Source organism: Loxodonta africana, chromosome X (assembly GCF_030014295.1).
Source record: "Loxodonta africana isolate mLoxAfr1 chromosome X, mLoxAfr1.hap2, whole genome shotgun sequence".
NCBI lineage: Eukaryota > Metazoa > Chordata > Mammalia > Proboscidea > Elephantidae > Loxodonta > Loxodonta africana.
In genome coordinates this window covers 177,300,840-177,322,284 of record NC_087369.1, presented here as the reverse complement: position 1 = coordinate 177,322,284, position 21,445 = coordinate 177,300,840, and the positions used below count along the sequence as shown (strand labels likewise).

The following is a 21,445-nucleotide window of genomic DNA, read 5'->3' as shown; positions in this document are numbered from 1 at the left end:
CCATAGCGTTTTCTTGGCTGTAATCTTTATGGAAGCAGATAACCCGACTTCTCTCCCGTGGGTGGGTTTGAACCGCCAATCTTCCTGAGGAAGATTTTAGCAAAATGAAACCAGAATATATAAAATGGATTATATATAATATATCATGAACAAATTGGATTTATTTATTTATCCTAGGCATGCAAGCTTGGTTTAAAATTAGAAAAATCTATTAATAGTCATCTTGGTAAAGAAGGCAGATTGAGCACAAGCATCTATTTTTCCCTTCATCCCAAAACACTTTGTAAAATATCAGTAAAGATATTTTTAAAAGGCTAAACCCCACAAGGATGTGCAGAATTAGAGAAGAAAAATAGCAGTAACATATTGGATACTAGAAAGCAGATGGATGAGTAGTAAGTTACTTACCAGACCAAAGAAGGCTAAATACTAAATAATCTGGGGGAAAGGCAAGAACTTGACTTCTACTGTGGAATACCCAAAGAGTTCAGGAAGTATTCATTGTAGGTAGTTCTGGAAGTAGGCATGAAGGGGAAATAAAATAAGGTGTAGTGGTCAAAAGTCTGTTTCAGAACCAAGTAAATTCCAAGATTCCCTCCCCTACTCCATGGAGCTGATGTGTTGTGACTTCCCATACTGTACCTCCACAGAAAACACGGAAAGAGTATAAAACAAGAGGTCTCTGGACTGGGGCACACCAGACACAGTTGTTCAAGAATAATATGTTATAAACAAGGGGATTAAGTGAATATGCATAATGGATATGAGGACCACCCCCCCACCCCGCAACCTTCTTCTCCACTATTCCACCCTTTTCTCCAGAATGTTGACAACCATACCTTTACACTTGAATCTGGAGATTGGAAGATACTTCCCTGGGCACTTTGACAAGCCCAAGAAGCAGGACCTAGGTACTGACATTGGGAGTTTCCCAACAAAACTGCCTAGTGAGATCACCCTGTAGTAAAGCCCACAGTTGACAAGCACCACCCATGTACTCAAAGTTTTAGTACAATTAAATACAAGCAGATAGCCTATGATTATCAGACATTTCAGGACAGTGCTAACATAAAAGATAGAGACCAAAATAAACAGGAGAAAACTTTAAAAAATATAAATATCTATTAATATTCTAAGATAAATAAGATAAAATATTGTAACCATAAATCAAGAAAATCTGTTAATACAACCATCCACATTATCAGATTTAAGGAAACTGATATGATTGTCTCAGATACATAAAAGGCATTCGATAGAACTCAACATTTATTCATGAAAAATCCTGTTAGCAAATTAGGAATTGAAGGAATTTTCCTTAACCTTGTAAAAAGAAATCTCTATAAAACCTATTAAAAAAAAAAACCCAAGGTGGAGCCAAGATGACAGAATAGACAGACGCTTCCATCCAGCCCTCTTTACAACAAAGACCTGAAAAAACAAGTGAAATGTGTATATTTGTGACAAGCTGGGATCCCTGAGCATCAAAGGCAAGCTTAGACAATGAACTGAGGGGCATGGGGGAGGAAGAGACTGTTCAGAAGTGGAGAGGAGTTGCCGGCCCTGAATCGTGGGGAGCCCTCAGGCACCATTCCCTGAGCGGCTGCAGAGGCGGCGGGCTGGTCCTAGCATTCAGCTGCAGTTTCCTCAGGGAGAAGCAGCAGCCACACAGCCCGCTCACACCTCCGGGACCTGGGGAGAATGGCGCTCTCGGCAAAAGCTAAGGACTTGCAGATATTTTACCGCGCCCCCCCCCCCACCCCCAAGCTAGCTTCAGCGGCTGAATCCCTAGGCCTAAGATAGACCCTGGTGAGAACATGGAGCCATCCTCCCGGCCTTGGGGAAGGAAAAAATTTCCAACTAGGGGGAAAAGATAATTTGCTACCTCCATTAACTGGGGGAACTCAAGACAGAAGCAGCCCCATGCCAGGCATAAACCGTCCATGGACCTTGAGCACCTTTCCCTTCTGCATGGACTTGTGTGGGCCTATTTGGGGATAATAGGCCCTTGTTGGCAAACTTCAACCATTTCAGCTGTGCAGTGGAGAGGTGGGTGTTTGACGTTTGACATTGCTTTGCCTATTAAACAAGATCCTCGCCTACCCACACCAGGGACCTAAGGACTGGTAGCTCCACTCAGGTCACCCAGCCACCCGCGACAGGGGTCCAGAGATAACTGGTACCTCCCAGTCCTTACAACCAAAAACTTTGGGTGCCCATAGTCCGTCTGCAGAACTCACCCAACAGCATGCTCTAGGGAACAGGGACGCGTTTTCCTCAGAGACACTCGCAGGTCGGTTCTTAGCCCCCTGCCTTGTTCAGAGCGTGACTCCCTGCTGCAATCAGATACCGGTATATACGCCAATCACCCCTGCCCCTCTAAGACTGTAGCACAGAGCCTGTACCACAAACTTGATGATCAGCTACCTGGAAACCGGAGCTGAATTCATAAAAGAAAACTGAATGGACGCCTAGACTGATATCCTGATAACAGCTCTAGCCAGCTGGGGACAGGACACCAGAGCTCCAAAGGTGAAAATAATCAAGGTAGCTCACTAAAGCAACCCATAGGGGTATACCAAAACAAAACAAAGCAAGCAGCTACAACACAGTAAGCAAGCATAAACTAATACAATAACTTTTAGATGGCTCGGAGACAACAGTCAATATCAAGTCACATAAAGAAACAGACCATGATCACCTCAACAGGCTCTCAAAACAAAGAATCCAGGGATTTTCTAGATGAAAATGCATTTCTGAAATTACCAGATGCAGAATACAAAAGTTTAATATACAGAACCCTTCAAGACATCAGGAAGGAAATGAGGCACTACGCAGAACAAGCCAAGGAACACACAGATAAAGCAACTGAAGAAATTAGAAAGATTATTCAGGAACATAATGAAAAGTTTAATAAGCTGAAAAAATCCATAGACAGACAACAATCAGAAATTCAGAAGATTAACAAAATTACAGAATTAGACAACTCTACAAAGTCAGAGGAGCAGAACTGAGCAAGTAGAAGCTAGAATTTCTGAACTCGAAGATAAATCACTTGGCACTAATATATTTGAAGAAAAATCAGATAAAAGAATTAAAAAAAAAGGAAGAAACCTTAAGAATCATGTGGGACTCTATCAAGAGAAATAACCTACCAGTGATTGGAGTACCAGAACAGGGAAGGATAACAGAAAATACAGAGAAAATTGTTGAAAATTTGTTGGCAGAAAACTTCCCTGATATTGTGAAAGATGAGAAGATATCTATCCAAGATGCTCATCGAACTCCATATAAGGTAGATCTGAAAAGAAACTCACCAAGACATATTATAATCAAACTTGCCAAAACCAGAGAGAATTATAAGAGCAGCGAGAGATAAAGGAAAAGCCACCTGCAAAGGAGAGCCAATAAGAATAAGCTCAGACTGCTCAGCAGAAACCATGCAGGCAAGAAGGCAATGGGATGACATATTTAAAAAATTGAAGGAAAAAATTGCCTGCCAAGAATCATATAGCCAGCAAAATTGTCTCTTAAATATGAAGGTGAAATTAAGACATTTCCAGATAAACACAAGTTTAGGGAATTCGTAAAAACCAAACCAAAACTACTAGAAATACGAAAGGGAGTTCTTTGGTTAGAAAATCCATAATATCAGGTATCAACCCAAGACTAGAACACTGCGCAGAGCAATCAGAAGTCAACCCAGACAGGGAAATTAAAAAAAAATTATAAAAATAAGCCCAAAACAGGGTAACAGCGAAGTTATTATATAAAAGAAGACAACATCAAAACGATAAAGAGGGCCTAAGAAATGTAATCATAGACCTTCCATATGGAGAGGAAGTTACAACGATACAAAGAAATAAAAGTTAGTTTTAAATTTAGAAAAATAGGGGTAAATAATAATAATAATAATAATAATAATAATAATAATAATAATAAGGTAACCACAAAGGAGACAAACTATCCTACTTATCAAAATACAATACAAGGGAAAAATAGAGACTCAGCAGAAACAAAATCAACAACAACAAATATGAGGAAAGGACAACAATATATACTCAGCAGATAAAATTAAGTGGGAAAAAGAAACTGTCAACAACACACACAAAAAAAGACATCAAAATGACAGCACTAAATTCATAACTATCCATAATTATGCTGAATGTAAATGGACTAAATGCACCAATAAAGAGACAGAGTAGCACAATGGGTTAAAAAACAAGATCCGTCTATATGCTGCCTACAAGACTCACACCTTAGAATAAGAGACACAAACAAACAAAAACTCAAAGGATGGAAAAAAATATATCAAGCAAACAACAATCAAAAAAGCGCAGGAGTGGCAATACTAATTTCTGACAAAATAGACTTTAAAGTTAAAAACAATAGGAAAGGGTAAGGAAGGACACTATATAATGATTAAAGGGACAATACACCAAGTCGATATAACCATATTAAATATTTATGCACCCAATGACAGGGCTGCAAGATACATGAAACAAACTCTACCAGCATTGAAAAGTGAGATAGACAGCTCCACAATAATAGTAGGAGACTTCAACACACCACTTTTGGTGAAGGACAGGACATCCAGAAAGAAGCTCGGTAAAGACACGGAAGATCTAAATGCCACAATTAACCAACTTCACCTTGTAGACATATACAGAACACTCCACCCAACAGCAACCAAGTATACTTTCTTTTCTAGTGCACATGGAACATTGTCTAGAATAGACCACATATTAGGTCATAAAGCAAGCCTTAGCAGAATCCAAAACATTGAAATATTACAAAGCATCTTCTCTGACCATAAGGCCATAAAAGTGGAAATCAATAACAGGAAAAGCAGGGAAAAGAAATCAAACACTTGGAAATTGAACAATACCCTGCTCAAAAAAGCCTGGATTATAGAAGACATTAAGGATGGAATAAAGAAATTCATAGAATCCAATGAGAATGAAAACACTTCCTATCAGAACCTTTCGGACACAGGAAAAGTGGTGCTCAGAGGCCAATTTATATCAATAAATGCACACATCCAAAAAGAGGAAAGGGCCAAAATCAAAGAATTATCCCTACACCTTGAACAAATAGAAGGGGAGAGCAACAAAAGAAACCCTCAGGCGCCAGAAGAAAACAATAAAAATTAGAGCTGAACTAAATGAAATAGAAAACAGAAAAACAATTGAAAGAATTAACAAGACCAAAAGCTGTTTTTTTCAAAAACTCAACAAAATTGATAAACCACTGGCCAAACTGAAAAAGGAAAAACAGGAGAGGAAGCAAATAACCCGAATAAGAAATGAGATGGGTGATATAAAACAGACCCAACCAAAATTAAAAGAATCATATCAGATTACTATGAAAAACTGTACTCAAATTTGAAAACCTAGAATGGATGAATTCCTAGAAACACACTACCTGCCTAAACTAACACAAACAGAGGTAGAACAACTAAATAAACCCATAACAAAAGAAGAGATTGAAAAGGTAATCAAAAAACTCCCAACAAAAAAAAACCCTGGTCTGGATGGCTTCACTGCAGAGTTCTACCAAACTTTCAGAGAAGAGTTAACGCCACTACTGCCAAACGTATTTCAGAGCATAGAAAAGGACGGAATACTACCAAATTCATTCTATGAAGCCACCATATCCCTGATACCAAAACCAGGTAAAGACACCACAAGAAAAGAATAATTATATCCCTCATGAACGTACATGCAAAAATCCTCAACAAAATCCTAGCCAATAGAATTCAACAACATATCAAAAAAATAATTCCCCATGACCAAGTGGGATTCATACCAGGTATGCAGGGATGGTTCAACATTAGAAAAACAATGTAACCCACCACATAAATAAAACAAAAGACAAGAATCACATGATTTTATCAATTGATGCAGAAAAGGCATTTGACAGAGTTCAACACTCATTCATGATAAAACTCTCAGCAAAATAGGAATAGAAGGAAAATTCCTCAACATAATAAAGGGCGTTTATACAAAGCCGGTGTTCAACATTATCCTAAATGGAGAGAGTCTGAAAGCATTCCCCTTGAGATCAGGAACCAGACAAGGATACCCTTTACCACCACTCTTATTCAACACTGTGCTGGAGGTCCTAGCCAGAGCAATTAGGCTAGATAAAGAAAGAAAGGGCATCCAGCCTGGCAAGAAAGAAGTCAAAGTATCTGTATTTGCAGATGACATGATCTTATACACAGAAAACCCTACGGAATCCTCCAGAAAACTACTGAAACTAATAGAAGAGTTCAGCAGAGTATGGGGATACAAGATAAACATACAAAAATCAGTTGGATTCCTCTACACTGACAAAAAGAACATCGAAGAGGAAATCACCAAATCCATGCCATTTACAGTAGCCCCCAAGAAGATAAAATTCTTAGGAATAAACCTTACCAGAGATGTAAAAGATGTATACAAAAAAAACTACAGTCCACTTCTGCAAGAAATCAAAAGAGACTTACGTAAGTGGAAAAGCATACCTTGCTCGTGGATAGGAAGACTTAACATTATAAAAATGTCTATTCTACCAAAAGTGATCTATACATTTAATACAATTCCGATCCAAATTCCAACAACATTCTTTAATGAGATGGAGAAACATATCACCAACTTCATATGGAAGGGAAAGAGGCCCCAGATAAATAAGGCGTTACTGAAAAAAGAAGAACAAAGTGGGAGGCCTTATTTTACCTGATTTTAGAACCTATTGTACCGCCACGGTAGTCGAAACACCCTGGTACTGGTACAACAACAAATATATGGATCAATGGAACAGAATTGAGCATCCAGACATAAATCCATCCACATATGAGCAGTTGATATTTGACAAAGGCCCCAAAACCGTTCAATGGGTAAAAGACAGTCTTTTTAACAAATGGTGCTGGCATAACTGGATATCCATCTGCAAAAAAAAATGAAACAAGACCCATATTTCACTCCATGCATAACAACTAAGTCAAAATGGATCAAAGACCTAAATATAAAATCTAAAATGATAAAAGATCATGGAAGAAAAAATAGGAACAACGTTCGGAGTCCTAATACATGGCATAAACAGTATACACAACGTTATTAACAAGGCAGAAGAGAAACTAGATAACTGGGATCTCCTAAAAATCAAACACCTATGCTCATCCAAAGACTTCACCGAAAGAGTAAAAAGACCATCTACAGACTGGGAAAAAGTTTTTAGCTATGACATTTCTGATCAGCGCCTGATCTCTAAAATCTACATCATATTGTAAAAACTCAACTACAAAAAGACAAATAACCGAATTAAAAAATTGGCAAAAGATATGAATAGACACTTCACTAAAGAAGACATTCAGGTAGCTAACAGATATATGAGGAAATGTTCACGATCATCAGCCATTAGAGAAATGCAGATCAAAACTACAATGAGATTTCATCTCACTCCAACAAGGCTGGCATTAATCCAAAAAACACAAAATAATAAATGTTGGAGAGGCTGTGGAGAGATTGGAACACTTCTACACTGCTGGTGGGAATGTCAAATGGTACACCACTTTGGAAATCGATTTGGCGCTTCCTTAAAAAGCTAGAAATAGAACTACTGTATGATCCAGCAATCCCACTCCTTGGAATATATCCTAGAGAAATAAGAGCCTTTACACGAACAGATGTATGCACACCCATGTTTGTTGTGCAGCACTGTTTACAATAGCAAAAAGATGGAAGCAACCAAGGTGCCCATCAACAGATGAATGGATAAATTATGGTATATTCACACAATGGAATATTACGCATAGATAAAGAACAGTGAGGAATCCGTGAAACGTTTCATAACATGGAGGATCCTAGAAGGCATTATGCTGAGTGAAATTAGTCAGTTGCAAAAGGACAAATATTGTATAAGACCACTATTATAAGAACTTTAGAAATAGTTTAAACTGAGAAGGCAACATTCTTTTGTGGCTACGAGAGGAGGGGAGGGAGGGACGGTAGAAGAGGGGCATTCACTAATTAGATAGATAAGAACTACTTTAGGTGAGGGGAAAGACAACACAATACAGGGGAGGTCAGCACCGTTGGACTAAACCAAAAGCAAAGAAGTTTCCAGAATAAACTGAATGCTTCAAAGGCCACCGTAGTAGGGGCAGGGGTCTGGAGACGATGGTTTCAGGGGACATCTAAGTCAATTGGCATAATAAAAACGATTAAGAAAACATTCTGCATCCCACTTTGATGAGTTGTATCTGGGGTCTTAAACGCTAGTAAGCAGCCATCTAAGATGCATCAATTGGTCTCAACCCACCTGGATCAAAGGAGAATGAAGAACACCAAGGACACAAGGCGATTACGAGCCCAAGAGACAGAAAGGGCCACATGAACCAGAGACTATATCATCCTGAGACCAGAAGAACTAGATAGTGCCCGGCTACGACCGATGACAGCCCTGACAGGGGAACACAACAGAGAACCCCTGAGGGAGCAGGAGAGCAGTGGGATGCAGACCCCAAATTCTCATCAGACCAGACTTAATGGTCTGACTGAGACTGGAAGGACCCCGGTGGTCATGGCCCCCAGACGTGTTGTCCCAGGACAGGAACCATTCCCGAAGCCAACTCTTCAGACGTGGATTGGACTGGACAATGGGTTGGAGGGGGATGCTGGTGAGGAGTGAGCTTCTTGGATCAGGGGGACACTTGAGACTATGTTGGCATCTCCTGCCTAGAGGGGAGATGAGAGGGTGGAGGGGCTTAGAAGCTGGCGAAATGGACACGAAAAGAGAGAGTGGAGGGAGAGACTGCGCTGTCTCATTAGGGGGAGCGTAGTTGGGAGTGTGTAGCCAGGTATATATGGGTTTTTGTGTGAGGGACTGGCTTGATTTGTAAACTTTCCATTAAAGCACAATAAAAAAAAATCCCAAAAGCAAATCCATTGCCATTGAATCAATTCCAATTCACGGCAACTGTACTGGACAGAGGAGAACTGACCCATAGGGTTTTCAGGGAGCTTCTAGTAGATTTGAATTGCTGACCTTTTCGTTAGTAGCCAAGCTCTTAACCACTGTGCCACCAGGGCTCCATAAAACCTATAGTAGGTTTCATATTCAGTGGTGACACATTAAAAAATAGTTTCTTTAAAATAAGGTATATTGGTTTTCACTATTTCTGTTCAACATTGTACAGGAAGTACTGGCCAGTGATAGAAGACAAGGAAACAAAAATATGAGAATTAGAAAGGGAGGAAGAAAGCAAACTCTGATTAGGCATAGACAAAGGATTGTGTACACAGAAAACCCAAAGATGTCTACCTACAAATCACTAGAATTATTAGGAGATTTTAGCAAGATGAATGGATGTAAAATCAACACGCAAAAGTCCACAGAACTTTTATACAATGGTAAAAGAAAGTGTGATTTAAATAAAACATCATTTACAATGGCAATAAAACTCTAGTATCTAGGGATAAATCAAACTAGAGATTGGTAAGAACGTTTTGGAGAAAAGTGTTAAAACTTTATTGAGTGATGTTTAAGAAGATCTAAATAAATGGAAAGATAGGCAATGTTCTTGGTTTGGAAGGCTCAAATATTAAAGATGTCAATTCTTACCAAATCCGTGACAGAGGTTTTTATGGAACTTTGAAACTGATTCTGAAATGTATATGGAATAGCAAAGGGGGGTTGAGATGACCCAAGGCACTTTGGAGGATGGTCTTTGTCCTACCAGATATCAAGGCTTACTGGCAAGTACAGTAATGAATACAGAGTAATGCTGGTACAGGTGTAGACCAATATGCCAATAGAATAGAAGGGAGAGCCCAGCCAGAAAGAGACCCAAACACATATGGATACTTGATATAGGAATGGGGGTTGTATTCCTAGGGGAAAGGTTGGTTATCCGTGTGGGGTTTTTTTTTAAAAAAACAAAGGATTGTATCCTATTTCAGCCCCATATTTTAAAACTAATTCAAGCTAGATTGACGTCCCTGGGTATTGCAGATGGTTAAACATTCAGCTACTAGCTGAAAAGTTGGCAGTTCAAACCCACCCAGAGGTGCCACGGGAGACACCTTGAAAACCCTTTGGAACAGTTCTGCTCAGCACATACGGGGTCAGAATTGATTTGATGGTTTTTTTAACAACAGCAACAAACTAGATTATTAACTAAATGTGAAAGACATAACTTTACAAGTTTTTAGGAGATAATATAGAGAAATAAATTGTGACTTCAGAATAGGAACAATTACATAATAAAACACAAGTGCAAATCATACTGGAAAAGATTGAGATACTGTATTACATTAAAAGTAAGAACTCTTCATTAAAAAATACCATGTTGTTGTTAAGTGCTGCCAAGTCATTTTCAACTCACAGTAACCCCATGTGACAGAGTAGAGCTGCCCGATAGGGTTTTCCCAGGCTGTAATCTTTACAGAAGCAGATTGCCAGGTCTTTCTCTTGCAGAGACGCTGGGTGGATTCAAACCACCAACCTTTCAGTTAGCAGCTAAGCACTTAACCATTTGTGCTGCCAGGAGTCCTTAAGTAAAGAGAATGAAAAGACAGGCCACAGATCAACATGGGCTATTTGCAATGCACATAACCAGCAAATAATTACTCTCCAGGATATATGAACTATGAAGGATAAATAAGAAAAATACAAATAATCCAATTAAAAAATGACCGAAAATTGAACAAGCATTTCACAGAAGACAACAAATGACTTTTAAACATATGAAGAGGTGCCCAGGCTAATTACTGTATTTTAATGCAAGTAATGCGCGCCTTCTACATTTGTTTGCCAACCGCACCCCCCCACCCCATGAGATATTTTTGAAAGTGCAGTATGCTACTTTTATTTTTTATAGCTACATGTAAAAAAAATTGGCATAGTGGCCCTTATGAAAGTACCTCACAGGAGACAGTGTGGTTGGCAGACAGGCATAGAAGGCATGCATCATTTGTGTAAAACTTCAATAATCAGGAGAATGGAAAATAAAACCACAATTGATACCCTTCACCTCTATCAGGAAACCCTGGTAGCGTAGTGGTTCAATGCTATGGCTGCTCAGCAAAAGGAGGGCAGCTCGAATCCACCAGGCGCTCCTTGGAAACTCTATGGGGCAATTCTACTCTGTTCTATAGGGTTGCTATGAGTCAGAATCGACTCGGCAGTGGGTTTGGTTTTTGGTTTATCTCTGTCAGGTCAGAAAAACATTACAAAGTCTGACAATACCAAGTGTGGACCAGGATGTGGAGCAATAGGAACTCCTGGTACACGTGTTGGTTGGTCCAACCACTTTGGAAAATCATTTGGTATTATTAATAAAATTGAATATGCGCACATCCTATAACCCAGCAGTGCCATTCCCAAGTGAACACCCTAGAAATTTTCACACAGGTGCAGGAATGTTCATGGCAGCATTATCTGTAACAGCTCCCAATCTGGAAACAACCCAAATTCCATTGAAGGTAGAATGGTTAAATAAATCATTCAGTGAAATAATCTATAGCAATGGAAATCAATGAAATAAAGCTAATACATCAGCGTAGGAAAATATTAGGTACATGATAATGAGCAAAAATTTAAGTCCCTAAAAATACATACAATATTATTTTACTGATATAAAGTTCAAAAACAGACAAAACTAAACAATACACTATTTAAAGATCCTTATATTGTTACAAAGCTAAAATTTAAAAAGAAAAGGAGTGGTAAACGCAAAATTCAAGATAGTGTTTAACCTCTTGGGGAGGCGCAGAGAAGGAGATAGAAGAGGGGAAACGGCGCTTCAGTGCTATTGGTTGTGTTCCATTTCTTCATAAGCGTGGTGAGTACATATGGGTGTATGTTGCACATATGTTAAAACTCTTTGTACATACATTTGTGATGCCTTTGCTAGAACGTCAATAAGTAGTTGATATTTCTAAGATCTAATCTCAACAGCACAATTGTGTCTGTCTGATCCAAAAAAAGAAAGAACATTTTTGAAGAAATCTTGGCAAATTGTTTCCATGGTGAATAATGGCATGATTTCATAGTGAAGGCTGAATTGGCTATATTGTATTAAAAATTCCAGCTCTTGATCACATGTCCTGTGTGATCTCCTGAGCTGTCATTCGACCAGTCAATTGTGATCTGATGGCAGCTGCTCAACAACTCATTCTTCCCTGGTGCAGCTGAGTTAGAAGCTATTAACTGAAGTCCTGTGGTGTTGCTTCCTAGCAGGAGCACAGACAAGCCAGTTCCCTGAGCAGTGGTGCTTTGACTTGGACAAAGCAATTCAGCCTGGATTATTTAGCTCTGGACTTTAACTCAACATCACCAGCTCCTGTACAGAAGGTATGGCTTTGTGTCTGAGAATTCCTAGGTAATTATATTTGTTGAGATTTTTCTGAGTTTTGAAGCCAGCCATGCATGTTCTCTTGAGAAGATCTTGAAAATGCAGCCATGTATCATGAAGAATATTAAAATCAGCTATAATCCTGCCACTCAGAAAAAAAAAAAAAAAACTCAGAGAGAAGGATATTCTGGCATATTTCCTTCTAGGGTGTTTTTTTTTTATTGTACTTTAGATGTAGGTTTATAGAGCAAACTAGTTTCTCATTAAACAGTTAGTACACGTATTGTTTTATGACATTGGTTAACAACCCCACAACATGTCAATACTCTGCATTCTCAACCTTGGGTTCCCTATTATCAGCTTTCCTGTCCCCTCCTGCCTTCTAGTCTTTGCCCCAGGGCTGGTGTGCCCCTTTAGTCTCATTTTGTTTTATGGGCCTGTCCATTCTCTGGCTGAAGGGTGAAGCTCAGGAGTGTCTTCATTACTGAGCTGAAAGGGTGTCCAGGGGCCATACTCTCAGGTTTCTCTAGTCTCTGTCAGACCAGCAAGTCTGGTCTTTCTTTTTGAGTTAGGATTTTGTTCTACATTGTTCTCTAGCTCTGTCCAGGACCTTCTATTGTGAACCCTGTCAGAGCAGTCAGTGGTGGTATCCGGGCACCATCTAGTTGTACTAGACTCAGTCTGGTGGAGGCTGTGGTAGATGTGGTCCATTAGTCCTGCAGACCAGTCTTTCCCTTGTATCTTTAGTTTTCTTCATTCTTCCTTGCTCCCGAAGGAGTGAGACCAGTGGAGTACCCTATATGGCCGCTCACAAGCTTTTAAGACCCCAGACACTACTCACCAAAGTAGAATGTAGAACATATTTTTATAAACAATGTTATGTCAGTTGAGCTAGATGTTCCCCAAGACCATGGTCCCCACAGCCCTCAGCCCAGCAATTCTGTCCTCTAGGATATTTTTTTGTGTATATCTATGTATATGTTATATTCCTCTTCTTCAAATTTTGGACTGCAAAGTTTATAGAAAATTTTCTCAGGCAGAGATGAGGGTGGAGTAAAGGGCACTAAAGGCAGAAGAAGGATCGGCTCAGGGAAAAATTCATAACCCAATTTGGCAAGAGTTTGGGAATGGTGAAAGGAGTCCCAAGTTGAAAGTGGCTATGTAGTGAAGGACCTCAAATGCCAGGTTGGGCAGTTCTAACGCCTTTGGGTAGTATTCTCTGTAAAGTGGGAATAAGAAATAATAACACCTACCTCTAAGGGCTGTTGTGAGGATTAAATAAGTTAATACATGTAAGCAATCACAATCATTAACTAGGGTCACTGCACAGTCGACGCATGGTCAGCAGTAGACAACAACTAAATATTTTTGAGCTGGGAATGGTCATAATCAAAATTGTGCCCAACAGTGTATCGTTTGGTGACAAATGCAATTCACAGAATATAATGTATGATTCCATTAAAAAAATTATACATGTATTGGAAAACATCTCTCTTGGTGAATGAACTCCTACTTCTCCTTCACCTTTAATGTCATTCCAGAAAGCCTGGTCAGAAGGGTGGGATGAGCAAGTACAAAAAGTACATTAGTCAGTTTTGCTAGGCTATGCAGTCAAAACAAACAACCCCCAGTTCTCAGTGACTTACAGCCACAAAGATTTTTTTCAGATTTGGCTCATGTACTGCCCATTGCAGGCTGGGAAGTTCTGCTCCAGGTCATCTTCCATCCAGGGCCCCAGCACTCGGAAGGAGCAGCCATCATCTGAGGCAAGCTGGTCTTGAAGCAGAGGGAAAGGAGAGATTGCAGAATTATGTCATGCGTCTTTTTTCCATAGGATTGGCACACATTACTTCCACTCACATTATATTGGTGAAAGCAAGTCAAATGGCTATAGCGAAGTTGAAGGGCAGACATTTTCCTGAATGTTTTATTAGGTGTTCTGAAAACCCTTTTGTTCTCGCTTTGCAGAAACTCTTTCTTTCCGAAGAGCAAAGAGTAGACTATGTCCAAGTGGATGAACAGAAGACACAAGCTCTCCAAAGCACCAAGCAGGAATGGACTGATGAGAGGCAATCAAAAGTGTGAGGGATGTGCATTTGGGGGAGTTTGGGGCTGGAGATGAGTTTTTGCACGAGACCCAAACTGGTGATCGACACGGGTCAAAACCAAAAGAGAATGGGTGATTCCAGTGGTCTTGATGAGAACCTTGAGGAAAGGGGACTTGTTTGTATGCTTTAATGGAGAACAGATGGGAGCACTTTCCTCTCAGAGGGTGGTCTGTGGGTGTCCAGCCCTTCAGCCTGAACCTGTTGCAGCGGTTTCCTTCTCCAGCTACACTGTCCTTCACAGATCCTTGGCCTTGACTCTGCAGTCCTACGAGTCAGAGATTGAGATTCCATTCATTCAGGAAGTGTAGAAACAATAAAAACAAGCCTTAAGAGAACATTTTTCCTAGAGTCTTGTTAAAAGCGCTCCAATGGAGTAATTGGAGAGAAGATTGGAGCCAGTATTGGTACCAACAGAATGACATCATTTTGCTCCAATAACTGGCATTCTGACCCCTCTCCTGTGTTTACATTTGGAATCCTGAATTACCCTAGCTAGTGGGGCCCCTGAGGCCATCTTGTCCCAGCCCCTGAAGGCACAGCGATGGTCACACTGGTGGCAAAACTTGTACTCCTTAGTCCAAAGACTCCAGCAGACAAAGAGAATTCAAGGTAACGGCAGTGAGTCCCAGGCTCTGTGCTAAGCATATCAAATGACCCTGGTGGCTCTAAGAATTCCGTGGTTGAACAGGTACCTGGAGCACAGTATTCCATTGCTGTTAGCCCCTTCCCAATGTGCTTTCTCAGGCATCATCTCAGCTGCCCCTATGAAGCGTACCTCCCTGTGAGCTGGCTAACACCGGCAGAATAATTTTTGCCACCTTGGGGAGTGATATAAATCATCCCTGGCTATCCCATTATGGACCCTGGCTTTTGTGTGATAATAAGAAATGATCAGAAAAAGAATGAGTTTCTTTCTCAGCTTTTCTTACACATTTTCACTTCTGCTTTAGAGATTACTAGGTCCTGAGAGTACAAACCCTCCTGCTTTGTAATGATGCCACCATGTGATCCCTTCCTTTACAAGGACCTGTGGTCATGGGCCCCAAAATGACAGTCTCAGTTGAGCACAAGGTTTGACTTACTGGCCCTTCTACATCCTTCTGAGTACCTAAAGCCAGAAGACATACCTGAACAACTCTGATTAAGCAGAGACTTGTCTGCCATTCCCTTTGACAAGAGTGGATCAAATAGGTGGGCAGGACTATGATTATCAGGGTAGTGGGGCAGTTGTAGGCTTTGCTGCAAGGTTTTACGGTTTCTAACTGCCCCAAAGGGGAGTAAATAGCAAAGTAATTCTGATTTTCAAAGTAGCAGGCTGTGAAGACACCATTCTCCTCCTCAGGCAAAGAACGGACGACTTGCGAAGTACACTAAATGAGTTCGGAGTCCTTAGTGAACCTGGACAGAGTACCAAGAGGGGTCCCTGCCCTGTGATCAGCTTCACATGCAGATGCGTGGGCGGGCCCAGGTCACCTGCAAAGAGTCACGGAGTCTCAGGCAAGAACTTGGGCCTCTAGACTGCCAATTCAAATAACTCATAGCTCCCCCTTGTTCGGGGCACATGTGCATAGGTTACCTGGCTGAGGCTGGTGTAGAAGAGTTGTATGCCTGAGGATCAAGAATCATACCAGACTGAAGATAGATCAGAAAAGAAAATATAGTTGAAATTATATCAATAGTGAAAGGTCATTCAATTGACCAAAAAAAAAATCTTATTCTACAAAACATTTCCAGAAATGTATTTACTGCATGAAGTAATACACACTTGAGTGGCATGACCTGTTTAGGAGTAATCAGTTAAAACTAGGAATGCTCTGAATAGGGGCTACCTAGTTCCCACCACAGTTCAAAGGTATGGATGGTGATAAGGTGTAGGAATTAAAAAAAAAAAGGTGACCTTATGCTCATTTCTAGGGTGTCATGTGATCATGTCCTGCTTTGATAAAACTGCTAATGGATAGCTAAGCAAAAATGTAACAATTCAGGGAAACAAAAGACAGATAACTTTTGCGCTTACAGCAGCATATGTTCCTGAAAAAAGCATCATAAATCCAAACGATGCTGGACAAACCTTGTTTTCCGGCAGAAACAATTGGTGTGTAATAGAGGGCTATGTTTATGACGAAGAGCCTGATGGTTTTTTATAGAAGTCATCCCAAATACCATTCTGAGCCCAGGACACAGGACATGTCTGTACGCTGTACAGTATATATCTTCCTAAAAGATTTGGAAATCAACCAACCAGGGCAATACTGTAATTAAATCGCATATTGTTCTCTGTCATTCATTTCTGTTTCAATTTGTTGGGAAATTCCTCCAGGTCAGGGGCTGTGCAGTGCAGGAGGAGGGACTGAAGTGTCTCAAGTTTGCAAGACCCAAAGGCCATAAGCCAGAGACCTTTGGGAATTAAGCTGTGGTTGGGAAGGGAGGAACCTGGACACCCAGCACCCAGCCTGGCTGTAATAATGGCACCAAGTGAACCAGTAGGAGTCACTGCACAAGCCACTTCACTGAGAAGCAGAAATCAAGGCCAGACTGGAGGTTCTCTTTAGGCCTGACTCTCTCCTCAAAAAGGCTTCCATAGACCCACTTTGCATCATCTCTGTACCCATAATGGCACTGATTTTTTAAAAAGCTCATTTTGTTTTTATGATTTGCATTTTGGCACTAATAAAAGTTTTATCAAGAGGAATAATGACTTAAGCTCCCTGTAATTTGTTTTAAGTTACAATATTCAATAGAAACAACACCATGTTTAGTGAGAATAACAATAGAAGCATCCCTGTTAAAGTCTGGAACAGGGCAAATATATCTTTATCACCACTATAATTTAATTTTATTCTAGACGTAAACAATAAAGTCAGACAAGTAGAAGACAAGTACAAAAATCAAAAAACGGAAGGTAAATGGATCATCATTTTGGGAGATTTAAGTGTTTACCTGGAAAAAACAGAATCCAATTGGAAAACTATTACAAATGATAAGAGAATTCAGTAAAGAGGCCTGATACACAGCTGATATACAAAAATCAGTAATCTTTATAAACAAAAGCAATAACTAGCAAAGGTGAACAAAACACCATTGACAAGAACAATGTTGTTGTTAAGTGCATGGAGTCAGAGGTCGTGGTCCCCAGGCTTTCTGTTAGCCCAAGACTGGAGCCATTCCCAAAGCCAACTCTTCAGAGAGGGATTGGACTGGACTGTGGGATAGAAAATGATACTGGTGAGGAGTGAGCTTCTTGGATCAAGTAGACATGAGACTATGTGGGCACCTCCTGCCTGGAGGGGAGATGAGAGGGCAGAGGGGGTCAGAAGCTGGCCAAATGGACACAAAAATAGAGGACGGAGAGAAGGAGTGTGCTGTATCATTCGGGGAAGAGCAACTGGGAGTATATGTTGTTGTTAGGTGCCATGGAGTGGGCTCCGACTCATAGCGACCCTATGCACAACAGAACGAAACACTACCGGGTCCTGCGCCATCCTTATAATCGTTGTTACTCTTCAGCTCATTGTTGCAGCCACTATGTCAATCCACCTCGTTGAGGGTCTTCCTCTTTTCCGCTGACCCTGTACTTTGCCAAGCATGATGTCCTTCTCCAGGGACTGATCCCTCCTGACAACATGTCCAAAGTAGGTAACACGCAGTCTCACGATCCTTGCTTCTAAGGAGCATTCTGGTTGTGCTTCTTCCAAGATAGATTTGTTCGTTCTTTTGGCAGTCCATGGTATATTCAATATTCTTCGCCAACACCACAATTCAAAGGCATCAATTCTTCTTCGGTCTTCCTTATTCATTGTCCAGCTTTCACATGAATATGATGCGATTGAAAATATCATGGCTTGGGTCAGGGGCACCTTAGTCTTCAAGGTGACATCTTTGCTTTTCAAAATTTTAAAGAGGTCCTTTGCAGCAGATTTACTCACTGCAATGCGTCGTTTGATTTCTTGGCTGCTGCTTCTGTGGCTGTTGATTGTGGAGCCAAGTAAAATGAAATCTTGACAACTTCAATCTTTTCTCCGTTTATCATGACGTTGCTTATTGGTCCAGTTGTGAGGATTTTTGTTTTCTTTATGTTGAGGTGCAACCCATACTGAAAGCTGTGGTCTTTTATCTTCATCAGTAAGTGCTTCAAGTCCTTTTCACTTTTGGCAAACAAGGTTGTGTCATCTGCATAACGCAGGTTGTTAATGAGTCCTCCTCCAATCCTGATGCCCTGCTCTTCTTCATATAGTCCAACTTCTCGGGCTATTTACTCGGCATACAGATAGAATAGGTATGGTGAAAGAATACAACCCTGGCCCCCACCTTTGCTGACTTTAAACCAATCAGTATCCCCTTGTTCTGTCTGAACAGCTGCCTCTTGATATATGTAAAGGTTCCTCATGAGCACAGTTAAGGGTTCTGGAATTCTCATTCTTCACAATGTTATCCATAATTTGTTATGATCCACGTAGTCAAATGCCTTTGTATAGTCAATAGAACACAGGTAAACATCCTTCTGGTATTCTCTGCTTTCAGCCAGGAGCCATCTGACATCAGCAATGATATCCCCGCTTGACGTCCTCTTCTGAAACCGGCCTGAATTTCTGGCAGTCCCCTGTCGATACACCGCTGCAGCCATTTTTGAATGATCTTCAGCAAAATTTTGCTTGCGTGCGATATTAATGATATTGTTCTATAATTTCCACATTCGGTTGGATCACCTTTCTTGGGAATAGGCATAAATATGGACCTCTTCCAATCAGTTGGCCAGGAAGCTGTCTTCCATATTTCTTGGCATAGACGAGTGAGCACCTCCAGTGCTGCATCTGTTTGTTGAAACATCTCAATGGATATTCCATCAATTCCTGGAGCCTTGTTTTTCACCAATGCCTTCAGAGCAGCTTGGACTTCTTCCTTCAGTACCATTGGCTCCTGATCATATGCCACCTCTTGAAATGGTTGAACATCGACTAATTCTTTTTGGTGTAATAACTGTGTATTCCTTCCATCTTCTTTTGATGCTTCCTGCATCATTTAATATTTTCCCCATAGAATCCTTCACTATTGCAACTCAAGGCTTGAATTTTTTCTTCAGTTCTTCCAGCTTGAGAAATGCCGAGCGTGTTCTTCCCTTTTGGTTTTCCATGTACAGCTCTTTGCACATGTTATTATAATACTTTTTCTTCTCGAGCCACCCTTCGAAATCTTCAGTTCTCTTACTTCATCATTTCTTCGTTTTGCTTTAGCTGCTCGACGTTCATTAACAAGTTTCAGAGCCTCCTCTGACATCCATCTTGGTCTTTTCTTTCTTTCCTGTCTTTTCAATGACGTCTTGCTTTCTTCATGTATAATGTCCTTGATGTCATTCCACAACTCATCTGGTCTTCAGTCACTAGTGTTCAATGCATCAAATCTATTCTTGAGATAGTCTCGAGATTCAGATGGGATACACTGAAGGTCATATTTTGGTTCTCATGGACTTGCTTTGATTTTCTTCAGTTTCAGCTTGAACTTGCATATGAGCAATTGATGGTCTGTTCCACAGTCGGCCCCTGGCCTTGTTCTGACTGATGATAGTGAGCTTTTCCATCGTCTCTTTCCACAGATGTAGTCAATTTGATTCCTGTGTGTTCCATCTGGCGAGGTCCATGTGTATAGTCGCCGGTTACGTTGGCGAAAGAAGGTATTTGCAATGAAGAAGTCGTTGGTCTTGCAAAATTCTATCATTCGACCTCCGGCATTGTTTCTATCACCAAGGCCATATTTTCCAAATACCGATCCTTCTTTGTTTCCAACTTTTGCATTCCCGTCACCAGTGATTATCAATGCATCCTGATTGCATGTTCGATCAGTTTCAGACTGCAGCAGCTGATAAAAATCTTCTATTTCTTCATCTTTGGCCTTAGTGGTTGGTGTGTAAATTTGAATAATAGTCGTATTAACTGGTCTTCCTTGTAAAAAAAAAACTGGTCTTCCTTGTAGGCATATGGATATTATCCTATCACTGACAGCATTGTACTTCAGGATAGATCTTGAAATGTTCTTTTTGACAATGAATGCAACACCACTACTCTTCAAGTTCTCAATCCCAGCATAGTAGACTGTATGATTATCTGATTCAAAATGGTCAACAGCAGTCCATTTCAACTCACTAATGCCTAGGATATCGATGTTTATGTGTTCCATTTCATTTTTGATGATTTCCAATTTTCCTAGATTCATACTTCGTACATTCCAGGTTCCAATTATTAATGGATGTTTGTAGCTGTTTCTTCTCATTTTGAGTCGTGCCACATCAGCAAATGAAGGGCCCGAAAGCTTTACTCCATCCACGTCCTTAAGGTCAACTCTACTTTGAGGAGGCAGCTCTTCCCCAATTGTCTTTTGAGTGCCTTCCAACCTGGGGGGTCATCTTCCAGCACGGTATCAGACCACGTTCCACTGCTATTCATAAGAATTTCACTGGCTATTGCTTTTCAGAAGTAGACTGCTGGATCCTTCTTCCTAGTCTGTCTTAGTCTGGAAGCTCAGCTGAAACCTGTCCTCCATGGGTGACCCTGCTGGTATCTGAATACCGGTGGCATAGCTTCCAGCATCGCACAGCAACATTCAATCCTCCACAGTACAACAAACTGACAGACACGTGGGAGAGGAGTATATAGCAAGGTGTATATAAATATCTGTATGAAAGACTGACTTGATTTGTAAACTTTCACTTAAAGCATAATAAAATTCTTTTTAAAAAAAAGTACAAGAAGAAAAAAAGCCATCCACTTGTGGTATTTCTGTTACAGCAGCACTAGAGGACTAAGACAGCGGAAGAGTGGAAAGGTTCTGGAAGAGCTAGTGGGACAGGAAATCTTGTTTCAGCCATTTTTCGAAAATACTCTCTACAATTGAATTCCCTAAAGGCAGGCACAGAGACCAGGACAGTGGAGGAAGCAGGAAAGCAAAGGGGAAGAAACCAAGCAAAGGTGTGATCTCAGGCAAATCCTTGAAGAGGAGGAAAGATTCA

At 40.5% G+C, this 21,445-nt stretch overlaps 1 protein-coding gene across 5 annotated transcripts in view; it reads left to right on the top strand.

Annotated features, from left to right (window-relative positions):
- Positions 1–16,101, top strand: part of GAB3 (GRB2 associated binding protein 3) — a 118,744-nt gene extending 102,643 nt beyond the window's left edge. For 4 of the 5 annotated variants that reach the window (XM_064277818.1, XM_003421752.4, XM_023540745.2 and 1 more), the window contains 2 exons: positions 12,220–12,336; positions 14,306–16,101. In XM_064277818.1, coding sequence (XP_064133888.1) covers positions 12,220–12,336; positions 14,306–14,422 — 234 coding nt within the window. In that variant the 3' untranslated portion in view covers positions 14,423–16,101. The remainder of the gene's footprint in view (positions 1–12,219; positions 12,337–14,305) is intronic. The other variant, XM_023540744.2, reaches the window with a different exon arrangement.
- Positions 16,102–21,445: the final 5,344 nt, after the last annotated feature.